The 16,058-nt window shown below is 42.8% G+C and overlaps 1 protein-coding gene across 1 annotated transcript in view; it reads right to left on the bottom strand.

Moving 5' to 3' along the window:
- RYR3 (ryanodine receptor 3) overlaps positions 1 to 16,058 on the bottom strand; it is a gene marked incomplete at its 5' end in the record, with an annotated part of 211,225 nt that overhangs the window by 125,960 nt on the left and 69,207 nt on the right. Inside the window, 3 exons of the mRNA XM_008584044.1 lie at positions 1,764 to 1,872; positions 3,018 to 3,198; positions 13,606 to 13,741. Of these exons, the coding sequence (XP_008582266.1) occupies positions 1,764 to 1,872; positions 3,018 to 3,198; positions 13,606 to 13,741 (426 nt within the window). The remainder of the gene's footprint in view (positions 1 to 1,763; positions 1,873 to 3,017; positions 3,199 to 13,605; positions 13,742 to 16,058) is intronic.

Here is a 16,058-nt window from a genome sequence, read left to right as displayed (position 1 = left end):
CTCAGTGCAGTTCCTGGGGTGGATAACCCGATCTGCACAGACACCGATGGGCCACGCAGCATGTACCCTGGACAACTGCATCCTCTTGCACGTGTGGTCGCTGAAGTGGGGGGAGCAGGCCTTCAGCCAGGAACAGAACTGTCATGGGCTCCGGGTCAGAAACACACACATGGCCTGAGGGTATGCCGGATATGATGCTCGGTGTCCCCAGGGAAAGGAGAATGCCTGTGTACCCTCCTGGCTGACACCTCCCATTCCCGTGGGTAGAGGGAGGCTGTGGATGACAGCATCTCCCTTCCCCCACCACTCGCACAGAAGGGGCCCACGGGAGGGTTCTGAGAGGGCGTGAGTGTGAGGCGCTAGAGCAGAGGCAGCGAGGAGGGGAGAAGCCCCTTCCCAGTGGGGCTCTGGTGGCTTAACTGTCCCATGCTGCCTTCCTGAGAATGGGCAAAATGTGTCACTTGCTTTCTGAAGGGATGAGAGGTGATTAGGGGAACCAAAGAATAAACACACAGGGGTCCCTAAGCACCCCCTTCCCCCACGACTGTAGAATACCCTAGTGTTTTCCCGGCTCCCTTTCAAGTTTCTGTTATCTGTTTAAAGGCACAGAAATAGACAGGCCCATGAAGGAAAGGATGGTTTATCATAGTAGAACTGGAACACTAAGAATTCCAATCAACTTCCTTTACCAAGATTTAGACTTTCTTTTCATATGAAAAGCAATTATTTCTTCTCTCACTAATGTGAGGCCTTATATGAAACAAGGTCAACTCTCAGCCCTCGGCAGAGGTGAAAAAGGGAAGAAATGAGCACATTTTAGTTAAAACTGGGAGTCTGAGAAGACATCCCATGAAAACAGAACCTCCTGCTAGTGCATGTCTGCAGAGCTCTAGCTCTGGGAACAATCACCTGTGAACCTTGGGAAGAGACCACTTTCCTGGGGCTCAACGCCATGCTCCACGTGGAGTGTCCTGATGGCCACAGTCAAGGATCATGTTGGTTACATTTGGACCAAAGTGAGGCCCGTGGAAACACAATTTTGGGGGGCTTTTGAAACAAAATGTGTAGCAAATATGCCCAGCTATTGCCACAGAAAAATCACACAAGGATCTGCCCAGGCGTCCTTGCTGGGAAAGGTGCAGGATCTGCCCAGGCGTCCTTGCTGGGAAAGGTGCAGAATCAAGTATTAGAGATGGAAACTACTTTATGTTAGCTAAAAGGAATCTAGAGAAAGGTATGTTAGTAAGTGCCAGAGACAGAGAAAGAAATTAGGTTCAGGGAATGATGGAGTTTGGATGTGTTGTTCCCTCTAAAACTCATGTGGAAATTTGATCCCCAGTGTGGCAGTGTTGGAAACTGATTGAGTCATGGGGGCAGATCCCTCATGAATGGATTAGTGCTCTCCCTGGGGGAGGAGGCATTAATGAGTGAGTTCTCGCTCTATTAGTTCTTGTGAGAGCTTGTTGCTTAAAAAGACCCTGGCACCTTCTCTCTCCCTTGCTTCCTCTCTCTTGCTTCCTGTCACCATGTGATCTGCTTGTACCTGCTGGCTGCCTGCCACTGTCCGCCATGAGTAGAAGTGCCTGAGGCCTGTGCCAGATGCAGCTGTCCCAGAATTGTAAGCTAAAGAAACTTCTTTTCTTTATAAATTACCCAGTTTCAGGTATTCTGTTATAGCAACACAAAACAGACGAAAACAGGGAATGTACAGTGTTCTCGGCACAGGCTTCTCAAAGTTGCTCTCTGGGAACACTATCACTTACGTGCATTTCAGGTGCACAGCGGCCCAGTAGATCTATAAGAGCTGAATAAAATGACATAATGGCATTGCCCATATGGACAATCTCTTCTTCCTCTCCATTGTCCTCTGTGCTGCAAAGAGAGAATCAACAGAGGGGAGGTGTGAGACGTCTGACAGGCACTGCTGTGTTATTAGACGTGAGCTGCTTGACATGGAAACTCTCTGCCCTTCTTGCTTCCCTTGGAACCTTCTCTATCTCCAGAGGTCAATAAGGTAGTTTCATTCATTAAGCTCAAAGAACCCAAATATTTGTCCATTCCTAAGATCCCATGAACTTCAAGGCATGAGTACTGACGGGAGATGATAGTCCAGACTGTATGTTCTACAACCATTCATTCCCTTTTCCTCCCTGACCATACATGGAAAGCACATAGGAGGCAGGAGGGCTACATCCATGTCCTGGCTCCGCTGCTAACGAGCTATATGACCTTGGGCTTGAGTTTTTTCCTCATGTTACATGAGGAAGTTGGGACAGCATATGTTTTAGGTTCTTTCCAGCTCTACCAGGCCACCTAACAGAAGTGTTGACAAAGAAAAAAGCCAACTGGCTGAAGAGTTACCTCTGCTGGGTTACACCTGTTCTCTAGATTCTAGGGTCTAATCTAGAGGCTGTGATGAAGAAAGGGAAATGATCACAAGACAGACAAGTGGAAAGTTAACAAGGCAATCAGATAATCCACCAACAATATCATCAACCTTTAAATAGCAAGATTATTAATGCTGTAATTGTTCACGTTCCTCAGCTCTCTTTTTCCCCCAAGCAATCAAATCAGAAACTTTTCTGATGAGTCCTCACACTTTTGGACGAGGAAGTGAAGGGCTCTCCTATTTTTAAAAGTGAGGTATTGGATGAGACACCAGGGCTCAAACATTGAAGGAAACATGCTGGAGTCAGACAGAGACTGAGCCGTGGTCCAGGCCTCTGCGTCTGCTCCTGTGCTGATGCCGCAGGGCAGCCAAAGAGTTTGCTGGCTTTGTGATTTGCCAGTGGAGCTGAGCAGAGTAGGGAAAATGGAAGGGATGGAGGAGATAACGATCACTAGGCTTACTGGAAGAGACAGGACAATGACGTGAGTTTAAAAGCTGTAACCACAACTGTTGACAACCTGTGTGCTCTCTGTCATGGGAAGTTACTGACACCTCGTCAATCGCACACTGATGATGTTTGGGAGCTCACCAACCACACCTGTGCCAGCAGGCAATTTTGCTTACTTACACTTCTCTCTTGTATCCCTGAGAGGGGAGGTCAAGTGCTGGGTTCTCTGAGATCTTGATGGCACCCTGCATGGCTGCCAATAGGCCATTTCCTCCCTCGCCCCGCAGGGCTGGGCCAAAGCACTCTGGGCGTCTGATGAGCAGCTTGACCACGACACTAGCGTTTTCTTCCACACTTTCACCTAAGGAAACACAGCATTATTTCCTTCTCATTGGACGGGACAATCCCAGAATTTATTTCTAGATGTTTCATTCAGCTTGCCACCTACTCTTAAGATTAAGGGATAATACCGATGGAGAGAAATGTGAACCTTGATAAATTATGTCAGGATCTGTTTATTCTCAGTATTAAGATTAACCATTATAGAACAGAATTTTACTCTTCAGCTCAGGATTTGTACCACTGAGATTGTTTCATTATATTTAAGTCCTCTGAGGGCAAGTAATACACTACTAAATCTACCATGGAATACTGATTCATTCACAAGTGACTTAGAGAACAAAAGAACGTTACATCTTTATTAACTGTGAGGAGATGCCAATTTGCTTCCTTCCTTGAAAGGAGGTAAGATGGTAACTCAAGCTGGTGTGTCTCAGTTAACATCTGGGGAAGTGACATGTTAGCTCTTGATTCTAATACTATCATAGAGTGTTATCAGAACAACACACCCCAGAACAACCAGGTTTGTATAGATGGATTTCAGGGCATTTCTAAAATCATTTATCCAGATGAAGAATCTACTTGGTATAGTTTTCTTGGTTGTTCCTAAAATAGCTGTGGGAAGGGAAAGGGTGGGAGATTGTGTTCTGTTGGCATTTCTCTTTGGATGAACCATAGACAACTAAGACAGGGTCTCATTTCCTGAAGAGGTGATTCAACAGTGGAACTGGAACACTTAGGGAGGAATAGCCATTGCTTCTCAGAGCCAATACTCATATTCGAAAGCAGTTTTACAGCTTGTTCAAACAACTTCATAAAACATACCTTCTGTCTCAGGTGAAATCCTAATTTGTGTCTGAGAATTTATCTCTGAGCCAAGACTCAAAGGCAGGACTTTTCTGATGTTGTATATTGGATGAAGACTTTTGTACAAAATCATAAGATATTTCTTGGAGGACTGAACTATATAATAATATAAGTTTGCATCATGATAGGCTGGTGTATTATTCATTCTTGTGTAAGAATTACTTCACATCTTAGCAGGCTAAAGCAATAAATATTTATTATCTCATGGTTTCTCTAGGTCAGGAATTGGGGAGTAACTAAGTTAGGGAGTCCTGGCTTGGGATCTCCCATTAGATTGCAGTCAAAATGTCAGCCACAGCTGCAGTCTTCTGAAGGCTTGACTGGGACTGGAGTATCAGCTTCCAAGCTCACTCATATGGCTGCTGGGAGGAGCCTCAGTTGCTTGCTGGATGTTGGGTGGAGGCCTCAGTTCCTCTGCATGTTGACCTCTCCATGTGGCTGCTTGAGTGTTCTCATTACATGGCAGCTAGCTTCCCACAGAGCAAACGATCCAAGACAAGAGTAGGGCAGAATCAACTTAGAGGTGTGAGTACAGCGTCTAAATGGGAACCCAGGAAACCAGCCTTCTCATTCCAGCTTTCCAGCTAGTCACGGTGTGAGCATGCACACTGCACAATCTCGCTGGGTCTTATTTGCACTGTTGAGATACTCATGCCCCTTCTAGTTGCAGAGTGAGACTGTTAGTCTAACTCATATACAGAGATTTTTCCCACTGTGTCCAGAAAAGTAGAGGTGCTGAGCTTGCTGTAAGAATGCTTCAAATTAACCTGCACTGATCTCTCACACAACTTGTACTTGTATACCTGTTGTGTCTCACAGCCCTGGAGAGCCCATGTTAGACACAGCTGTAGTCCTGTCCTACAGTTTAGCTTGCTGACATCTGCTTTTATCACTCAACCTCCTGTACTGAAGGTAAAATTCAAGATCATAAGTATATACCACTATAAGTTTTAGTGTAACTTGATTCAGAAAAAATTTCAGTAAACTGAATTTAAGCAGCTCATCAGCATGCATTTATAGCTCAATCCTTCGAGAGGAGTCTAATATTTTTGTAAAAAATTCTGTCTTCCAAGTTTCAGTCCATGTACAATATAAGAAAAGAATTAGTTTTTATTATACCAGATCCATGCAAAGAAAATTTTCAGGAGTTGCTAAAAGTAAAATAATAGCAACGGCATGGTGGAATGAATCAACATATTCTCCAAAGAGAGAAACCAAGGGGAGGCTGAGTGACACTGTGCAGTTTGTTGAAGAGCTTGATAAAGTGGTGATGCTCAGTGCTCTACGTACTTTCTTATCAGTTGCACCTAGCGGTCATAGCAGAAAAAGTATACTCACAAGAGGGACACTTAAAGGAGAACCCCAGGAAATTCAACATATTTAAAAGGAAATACTCTCAGCCATAGATGTAACTCACAGATCACCACTTTCAAATGCTTTCAGCCCCCAGTACTTATCAGGTAGTGCATACATCCGCCCTCTCAGCTGTAGTTTTTCATTACAAGAATAATGAAACTAAAACTGAAATTTTACGTGTCAAAAATAGAGGAAAAAACAACCTGTTAATCAAGTTTATTTAAATACTGCCCTCCGATTCTTGCAGTTTCCTGGTGGAAATGCTTGTGGGCCAGCCACCGTTTTTTACCAGCATGCTGAACTCAACTTAGGTCGTCCCACAGCAAGCAGCATCATGGAGTGATGGCTCACAGAACCACAGCATGCGGCAGAAGTTGAAGGTCAGACTGTCAGTACTACATTGAGTTTTCCACTGAAATTCCTTTTCCCAATTAGCCTTACTTTTTCTGAGTCTCAGGTCTTCAGAACTAACTAGGTTGGCTCCTACAACCGACAGGAAGCTGTCCCTCGATTGCTGAACTGTGTACATCTGTGGGGGATGCAGAGGACGCCCTGCAAGAGGAAGGATCTGGAGTGCGACCACTGCTGCTAATTAGGGAGGGGACCAAGGAAAAGAATTTCCAAAGGCTTCATAAGGTAGAGAAGACAGCACGACTGGAAGAGAGGACATTTTCTTCCTAATTACCTGTAGCTCAGCAAGCTTGACTGCCAACCAAATCCACTCTGGTGAAGCTGAATATTAACCTCGAGGGCATTTTTCACGGGAGAGAGAGATGTGAGGTAAACGGGTGTTGCCCAAGGGCTTACAACAGTGTTTTGGCCCGAGTTCTGGAATGGACAATAAGCTTAATAACAGCAGGAATGTCCACAGGGCCCTTCTTCAAAGGCTCTCAACATGGTCTTCATATTTCTACCTTCTTTTCAACATTCCTGAGCAGCTGGATGGAAGTGGAAATGATTCTCCCCATTTCACGCTGGTAAAGCAGTCATACTCACCGCAGGGACAGTTAGTAGGGATGTGACGATTTTTATTTTATTTTATTTTATTATTTTTTTTTTTTGTCTTTTGTCTTTTTTCCGTGTCCGGCAACGGATCGCAACCCTCAGTGTTGCCCCCGTACCGGACCGGGGACCGGCAACGGGATCGCAAGCCTCGGCGTTGCTCCCACGCCTCGCTCAGCCAGTGAGCGGGAGCCGGTCTGTATGTGGGATCCGAACCCTCGGACGGGAGCGCCGCCGCGCTTCCCAAGCGGCGCACCATCCAGTGCGCCACCGGGCCGGCCAGGGATGTGACGATTTTATCTTTGGCCCATCACTTTTCTTAACTTCTGTCTTCTACCTACAGTTACTGTTTTAAAGTTCCTTTGCCTGGAACACTCTCTTTCTTCTCATTCCCTTGATGTAAATCTTTGTATTAGGTAACTCCACTCCATCCTTCAAGAACAGCTTAAATGTGGAAGCCCCAGAGGACCTAGTCTTCTCAAATACCCTGTACTCTTCCTTTGTGTCTGCTTTTCTCATTAGACTGTGTATTCTGTAAAAACAGGGCCTTACGTCTGAATTATCTAACCCTGTGTGCTCAAGAGTCTTGCTAACATCTGGCATATAATAAGCCATTCACAAAATATTTCCTGATAAGTGAATAGAATTCATTGAGACTCAAGATAGAGGCTTGAAATGATTGGTTGGAAAACTGAGGGTGACTATGCAATATTGCATTACCAGACCAATTATCAGCCTCTGTTTACAAGAGCCTGGGTTGTTCATTTCCTCAGACTTCAGTAGTCACAAGGAAAAGCACATATCCCCAAGCAAGTCCTAGTGCAATAAGAGAAAACACTGGGGCCTGTCATGAATGAGTCTAGAGATGCTCTCCTTTAGTTAATTTAGAGGATCACAACAAGGTAGAGGTGATGGCCAGGACTCAATAGCTTTTTCTGGTATATGCTAACTTTGATATGACTCCAGGCAACTTGTATGAACCGAGTAATTGCAAGTGTGAGGACACTGGATCTTCTCCTTAGGGACTTCCAGCTGGTGATGTGTCTGTAAACTCCTGTGAAAGCACAGAGAGCAAACCAGGGACTGTTCGCCCATTTACTCATTAATTCAACCATTCATTGAGCGCATACTGCATGCTAGTGACTAATCCTGGAACAGTGTACAGGTAGTGAACAAAATAGTCAATCCTGGACACAAAAATGAGACAAACAGAACAGAACCACTCCAGCAGACCCACAGACCTGCAGCAAAGCTTCCCAACCATTTTTCAGATATTTAAGAAATAAATGCTTATTATTCTATGCAACTGAGATTATGAAGTTATTGTATAGTAAGGCAAACTGGCATAGGTGTGAGAGTAGAAGCAGGGAATTCAGTTCCTATGCCACTGCAGCAGTCCAGGTGGAAGACACTGAGAGCTTGGAGTAGGATGTGACCAGTAGAGATGGAGAGAAGCAGGTGATTTCAGGGATCTTTTAGATGCTGAATCAGCAGAATTTGGCAAAGGACTGAATATGGGCATAAGAGAAAATGTTGATTCAGGGATGCCACCAAAGGTTTGGTTTAAGTGTCTGAAAAGTTGGTGGTGTTAATTAAGGAGATCAGGAATCCTGGGGGAAGAAAAAGTTTGAGATGATAACTACAAATTCAGTTTTAAGATGTACAAAATTTGAGATGCTTATTAGACCTACAAGTGGAAATATCAAGTAGGTAGCCTGGATATACAAGTCTGGGGCTCAGGGAAGAGGAATAAAGCTGGAAATGTACATTTGGGGACCATCAACATACACGTGGAATTTGAAGCCAAGGGACTGAATAGAATCGCACAGGGTGGACTGGCACGGCAGTAGCCTAGAAATTTTGAAGACCAGTATTTAATACCAAAATCATGCTAAAATTTGGCCCATATGTCTAAAGTTTGGGTCCGTTTGGCTTTTTCATGAAATACACATACAGTACATAGGTACTGATATTCAACTCTGTACCCCACAGGTATATACAATCAACTATGTCTCAATGAAACAAAACAAAACAAAACAAGAAACTGAGTGAACGGAGACCTGGAGTTAGAATTGAGGTGTGCTCTGATAGAATAGAACCCATCTGTTAATTATGGGCATTCTCACTGAGTTGAAAATCAACTTGTGAGGAGCACCAGGCTCTTAATGTTGCCATTTTGTATAAATAACATCGATGAAGGAGCTTCTTGTTAGTTTTTTTTCCCCCTGCTTTACTATTTCAGCTTAAATCCATAGTTTTATTTAGGTATCAGGCTTCATTTACTATTTTGATTGATGAAATGATTGATGAAGCCCACATAATATGGATTCTGGACATTTGGGTCTACTGCCAAGACACTCAGCACCTCCAAAGGAACCCCTCAGGGGCCTTGAGGAGAACTGCTGAGCAATTCATTTAGGCTGAAAGAAAGGAGTCAACTCCTTTTACCCCAGCCAGATTTCCTCATTTTGGTGCTCTGGACATTGGTTTGCCATTGGCTTCTTTGAGTAATTTATTTTCTATGACTGGTGTTGTTTTGACTATCTAATTACATCTGGGCTGTTTCACTTTGAGTTTTTACAGATGAAATCTTGTCACTATAAGGGATTTCCTTCCCCTTCTCAGGCACAGAGACTTGAGGAGGTCCAGTGGGAAAATGAGAAAGTGGGGTAGGAGAGATGGTACAAGCCTTACAGATGGTGTCCCCTCCAAAATTCATGTTGAAACATAACACCTAACACAACAGTATTAAGAGGTATGGCCTTTCAGAGCTAATTTAGTCATGAAGGACCTTCCTGCCCTTCCATCAATTCTGCCATGTAAGGACACAATGTTCCCACCCTCCAAAGGCTGCAGCCCTCACCAGACACCAAACCTGCTGATGCATTTTCTTGGATTTCCCACCCTCCAGAACCATGAAAAATAAATTTCTTTTCTTTGCAAATTAACCAGTCTTGGGTATTTTATTATAGCAGCATACCTTATAATTGGTCAGAAGGTATAACACAGATGTTAAGTACCCAAACCCAGCTAGCTGCATCTCAAATGTACTTTATATTCTACCTTCTCTTACCACCCTAGCCTGAAGTGTCTCCTGAGTACAACATTGCAAAGTTGTTCATATTTGTCTTAAACTGTTATTTAAGCCTTTTATCATTGGATAATTTTTTGACAGTTTGATGAATCTTTCCAACTATATTGTAACCTTGAGAACAAAACCAAAATCTTACACCTTTTAGTCCTAACTATCCCTACCTAGTCTTTAGTACCAATCACACTGAAGAATGGTTAATATATCCTTTGTGACTAGAAACATGGATATGTGGATAGAAATAAACCAGATGATTCTTAAGCATCTCCACCTCATATGTCCTTCAAGGCTAAGATGCCACTTTGTACTCTTGACCCTAAAAGATGTATGTCTTCCAGCTCAAGGGCCCACCAGCATGCTCTCCCTTCACTACTGCGTTAATTTATGTCCATTTCTTTCTTCAAGGTGATGTTCAACACTTTTCTTCCCATGCATTCCTAGCCTAACTCCACCAGATCCCAGATCCCAATAAACACCATCATTCTCGGCATGCCAATAGTCACATGTGTCACTACGTAGGTAGGTGTGGCTGATTCTAGAGTTTTTAGTAATTATTCCATGCATGTTTCTGATAATTCTACTTGAGTTTGCTCTGCTTCCTGCTTTGAGTTGCAAGTGACTTCATGGCAGAACTTCTAGAGCACATCTCATCACTTCTCATAGCCCCTCATATCCTCTTTACATGTCACATGATGGATGTCCAAGTTATGGCCACTGATGATGAATCTGCTAGGAAAGCAGACTCAGCAAAGCTAGGAGATATTGTTTCCTCACAGCTAAGTTTAAAGCCTGGAGAAGGTATCACTGAAGCACTCCAAGAACTCCAAGAAAGCACAGAATTACTTTTCCCTTCTTTTTGTGGACTGGTAGGAAATTTTTTCCTTCTCAGAACCTACACAGGGCAGGAATGAAACACAGGCACCCAGACACATCTTTGTTTAGTCTGGCTACAAAGTCTGCAACTACTGAGTAATAGAAACTTCTCGACTTTATTACTCCCAGAGTTAAACACAACCCAAGGCTTCTCGGCAAGCTAATAAAAATAAAGTGGAGAAAATTACATGCTTTAATAAGTTCTTTTAAAGACAGATCTTTTTTTTTTTTTTTTTCCAAAAAGATGACTGGTAAGGGGATCTTAACCCTTGACTTGGTGTTGTCAGCACCACGCTCAGCCAGTGAGCGAACCGGCCATCCCTATATGGGATCCGAACCCGGGGCCTTGGTGTTATCAGCACTGCACTCTCCCGAGTGAACCACGGGCCGGCCCAAAGACAAATCTTGTTTAAGAAGATTTAATGCAAACATTAAGAGATGCTAGTAATATAATAGAAAGAATTTTCCAATTCTATTACTTGATGTAGCAAAAGCTTTTGATTTGGCTTATATATTTTTTTAAACATTAGCACCAAAAAGTAATTAAATAATGCCACAATTTTTGATAGGCTCAAAGCAGAAAATGCTGTTTCTCCTTCCTCCTTCCCTAATGACAGGAAGGCAATACTGTACAGTGGTTTGAGTAAAATTCAGCCTGTAAAGCCCAGTTGCTTCTGTTCAAATCCTGGCTTTACTTTCTCCTGGCTGTGTGACTCTGTGCAAGGTGTTTAAATTTCCCTAAGCTTCAAGATCTTCATCTATAAAACGATGAAGATGATTGTACTTACCTGCTATGGTCTGAATGTTGTATTCTCCCAAAATTTGCATGTTGAAGTCCTAACCCCCAAGGCGATGGTTTTAGGAGGTGGGGCTGTTGGTTAGAGCCCTCATGAATAGTATTTGTGCCCTTAGAAAAGAGGCCCTAGAAAGCTGCTTTGCACCTTCTACGGCGTGAGAGACAGTGAGAAGGCGCCATCTCTGAACCATGAAACCTCACCAGACACCAAATCTGCTGGTGCTTTATCTTGGGCTTGCTAGCATTCAGAAAGGTGAGAAATAAATTTCTGTTGTTTATAAGCTACCCAGTCTACGGTATTCTGTTACAGCAGCCCAGACAGTCTAAAATACTACCTAACTAGATTGTTGTATAATTTAAGTTAGTTAATACACGTGAACAGTGCCTGGCATGTGGCAAATGCTCAATAACTATTAGGTCTTATCAGTGTCACCACCCACTGTGACCACCACCCACCCGGATCACCCCCACAACGCACTGGGACCACGACCCAACCATCATATCCCAACAGCACTATCATCGTCCTTCACCATCCACTAGCAGAACCTCCACTCTCACTCACCATCACCCACCATAAACACCCCATCATCTACCATGACCTATTACATCACTTTTGTCTTTCATTATTGAGCAGAGGCTATAAAAGTAGCCAGAAAGTCCTTTTCGACATAAGGACTTACAAAGGGCTTTGAGATCCTAAAGAATCTACTTATTAGAGTCTTCTAATTTCAAATGTCCCAACACTCTCATAAGGATCGTGAACAACAATGGTAACTACCATGACTACAGACTCATTATATTTCCGGCACTGTGCTTGTCTTAGTTTTCCATGGATTATTTCATGTAAGCCTCACAACAACTCTGTGAGGTACTTCAAAAAGTTCACAGAAAAATAAAATTAAAAGATAATACCAATCTTTCCATGAACATTTTAAAGCTCCTTCATATTATTATTATCTCTGTTTTACATGTAAAAAAAGAACTGAGGCTGGGAGAGTTTTACTAACTTGCTTAAATTCACATGACTAGGAAGTGAGAGAGCCAGATTTGAACCCAAGGTACTCCATTCTCCAGCTCAAACTCTTCTTCCAAATGTAGGTATTTAGAAATATTCTTTTAGGGCCGGCCCGGTGGCGCACTCGGTGGAGTGTGGCGCTTGGAAGCGCAGCGGCGCTCCCATCAAGGGTTCGGATCCCATATAGAGACCGGTCCGCTCACTGGTTGAGCGCGGTGCGGGTGAGACACCGAGGGTTGCGATCCCGTTGCCAGTCACGAAGAAAGACAAAAAGGAAAAAAAAAAAAAAAAAAAGAACTATTCTTTTATTTTTCACACTGTCCATATTTCTCTTTTCATGCTCTCCCCTGTGACAATCTACTGTCAACCGTCTCAGCTCCAGATGGTCTGCACATCTACCCAGTTCCAATCTGCTGACTGACTGGTCTCTATCCTATAAACACAGTTAGGGGCATCTCTGTTGTCGCACACTGTGAAATCAATGTAGTCTGATCTAAACTAAACCTATTTTCTTCCATCCCAACCCATTTTCTCCTTCTGACATCATTATTTCTTCTCTCCCTACTCTCAAATCTTTAAGCTTTAATGTGACCTCTGTTCTTTTTCTTTCAATATACCCAGGCTCAGCCATCATCATCACTATCACCACCCAGTCACTTAAATTCTGTCTCTGTACCTTCTTTCAAACACATCTCCTCCAGTCCATTCCTACCACCACTGTTATAACTCAGAAACTCATTATTCCAACCTGAGAACAGAACCTGTCAGTGGTACCCACGAGTCTCTCTTCTGTTAAAAAGGTTTCTCAGTTCTCCATGTACCAAATAAATACTAAACCTTTCATCTTGGCATTTAGCCCACCTATTTCATACAATATTCAGTACATTATTCTGGGACAATAAATGAGTTTTGGTAGAGATGGAATTCACTACAAATGGGACGTGACTTGTATTAGGAATAATAATATTTCTGATTGCTATAGCAATATTTTTTTCCTCCTGGGAGTTTAATTACCATTCACAGCTATTCAGATATTCTTGATTTTATTCATTTACTCACTCATCCATCCATCCATTCATACGGTAGTCTAAGGATCTGGAGGCACATGTGAAATAAGTGAGGTATTAACATCGATATTAATAAGGCCCCTGTTTTACTGATAGGAGAAGTGGCACAGAGGTGAGGAGGCCAAACCTCTGCAGTGAATTTCTTGCTGGATCTAGGCCGGGAGCTCAGTGCTCTGCCCAGTGGACTCTACTCTTGATCCTTGTCTGGTCTGATTCATCCTGAGATTTCTCTTGCCAGCCAGATACCTGCAGAATCTGTCATATTTATGGATAAGAAGCAATGGAAAGGATCCCCTTTTCCTTCTGTGTATCCATGATTATGCCATCCCGTGTCTGAAAGGCATGGAAAACATGGGACTCACTGTTCACGAAGACGGCAAACCTCAGGAAGGACAGGTAGCGTTCCCCTTCAATGGGGTTCCAGCCAATGTCAGGGTATCCTTTGGCTAGAAGCATGGGGCAGCTCTGTAGGCCACAGCCTGCCAAGTAGGTGACCACCTGGCAAGAACAGCACAAAAGTAAGTGTCCACTCACACCTGTTAGGACAGCTACTATAAAAAAACCAAAACCCAAACCCAGAAAATAACAAGCGTTGGTGAGGACATGGAGAAATTAGAACACCTGTGCACCGTTGGTGGGAACGTAAAATGGTACAGCTGCTGTGGAAAACAGTATGGTGGTTACTCAAAAAATTAAAAATAGAACTACCATATGATCCAGCAGTTCTTCTGGGTATATATCCCAAAGAATGAAAAATAGCATCTTGAAGAGGTATTTGCACACCCGTATTCACAGCAGATTATTCACAGTAGCTAAAATGTGGAAGTAACCCAAAGGTCCATTGATAAATGAATGGATAAGCAAAACATGCTACATACACACAATGAAATATTCAGCCTTAAAAAGGAAGGAAATTCTAGCATATACTACAACACGGATGAATCTTAAGAAAATATGCTAAGTGAAATAAGCCAATCATGAAAAGACAAATACTACATATTGCACTTACATGAGGTGGTTATAGTAGTAAAAACCATAGAGACAGAAAGTAGAATGGTGGTTACCAGGGGCTGGGGGATGGGGGAATGGGGAGCTGTTTTTAAATGGGTATAGAGTTTCAGTTTTACAAGATGAAAAGAGTTATGGAGATGATGGTTCCAAAACCATCATGAAAGTATTTAATACCACTGAACTGCACACTTAAAAATGATTAAGATGATAAATTTTGTATTATGTGTATTTTACCATAATAAAAAAATTGTAATAAAAAAATAAGCCATACACATAAAGGCAAAAAAAAAAAAAAAAAAAGAAAGAAAAGAAATGCCCAAGTTTTTTTATGAGATAGCTGGGAGGTCTGCAAAATTTGTAAGGAGAACCTCTGATATATTTTTGTTTCCAAGTAATCAACAAGATTGATGATCATTGTTATGTAGGCACACACCATGTCAGTTCCCAGGTTTTTCTTGTTCTGGCAAGAGGGCACTGCTGTTTAAGAATAAGCCTAGCCAGGGTGCCTCTGGGAGATAAGAATGGAGAGAGAGAATGGCCCATGTGGGATATCCATGTTCATGTGGCAAGGAATTGCAAGGCCAAAACATTCAGTCACTGACTGACTCTTAGTGGGTCCTTGAGTAACCAGGGGCCCCTGCTCAAGTTCTGCATCAATGACAGCTGTCCAAAGTCAAAAGCCAAGATGTTAGGATTGGGATGTTCAGAAAAGAGGCCACAGCCCAGTATGGACTAGGTTTGGTAGTGTTCTCTTTGCTTCCAGGTTACCCAACACTTATCACAAGATCTCAGTGCTGGGATCTTGTACAGGATTTTAGATTCTGTCAACTTTTCAGCAAGTGTCAGACAAAAAGCCTGGCAAATAGATTTTTGTTTAAAATGCATTTGTTGGGCCGGCCCGGTGGTGCACTGGATAGTGTGCCGCTTGGGAAGCACGGCTGCGCTCCCGCCCGAGGGTTCGGATCCCACATACAGACCGGTTCCCGCTCACTGGCTGAGCGAGGTGCGGGAGCAACACCGAGGGTTGCAATCCCATTGCCGGTCCCCGGTCCGGTACGGGGGCAACACTGAGGGTTGCGATCCATTGCCGGACACGGAAAAAGACAAAAGACAAAAAAATAAAAATAAAAATAAAAAAAATAAAAATAAAATGCATTTGTTATCATAATTTAGCTTTTTATATGGAGAGAAGAGGAGAATCCACTGTGCTGCAAAATTATCAAAGTCAGGAATGATGTCGTTTTCATTTTTTAATCCCCAGGGTCAAGCACATAGTAGGTGCTTAATAAATGTTTGTTAAATGAATCATGTATTGGCTGATGTCAAACACTCAAGTTATTTTTAAGAATAATAAATCTAGGGCAAAACTCAGTAAGATTCTATTATCACACTTTTTCCTTCTTAAACCAGTAAGGGTACTCTATTCTGCTTGGAGCTCAAATTTAAGTTTGTCTTAAAAACATCAGGAAAACATCAATAGGGGCCAAAATTAGGCAGAATTTTCAAGGATACAGGTGCAGAGCATTTCACTGGCCATTAAAATAAGTGCCAGGAGCTTGACTGACAATCCCAACAGTGGGCAGCTCAGTTTTGTCTCATTTGTACATGAAAAGGACACTGATGATATAATTTCCTGTTGTATCTGGTGATTGCCCATGTAGACCAATGAATATGGGCCTCCACATACAAAGAACACAAATGTCCACATATTCTTGTCTATGGAGTTGACTATCCTTGCCCACAGGAGATCCTTTGGTCATAATATTGTGCTGCTGCCAGTTACTCACATTCTACCACATTTTCA

The sequence above is a fragment of the Galeopterus variegatus genome, unplaced genomic scaffold (assembly GCF_000696425.1).
Source record: "Galeopterus variegatus unplaced genomic scaffold, G_variegatus-3.0.2 Scaffold3133, whole genome shotgun sequence".
Classification (NCBI taxonomy): Eukaryota; Metazoa; Chordata; class Mammalia; order Dermoptera; family Cynocephalidae; genus Galeopterus; species Galeopterus variegatus.
The sequence above is the reverse complement of the archived record's forward strand: the minus strand, read 5'-3'. Positions and strand labels throughout refer to the sequence as shown.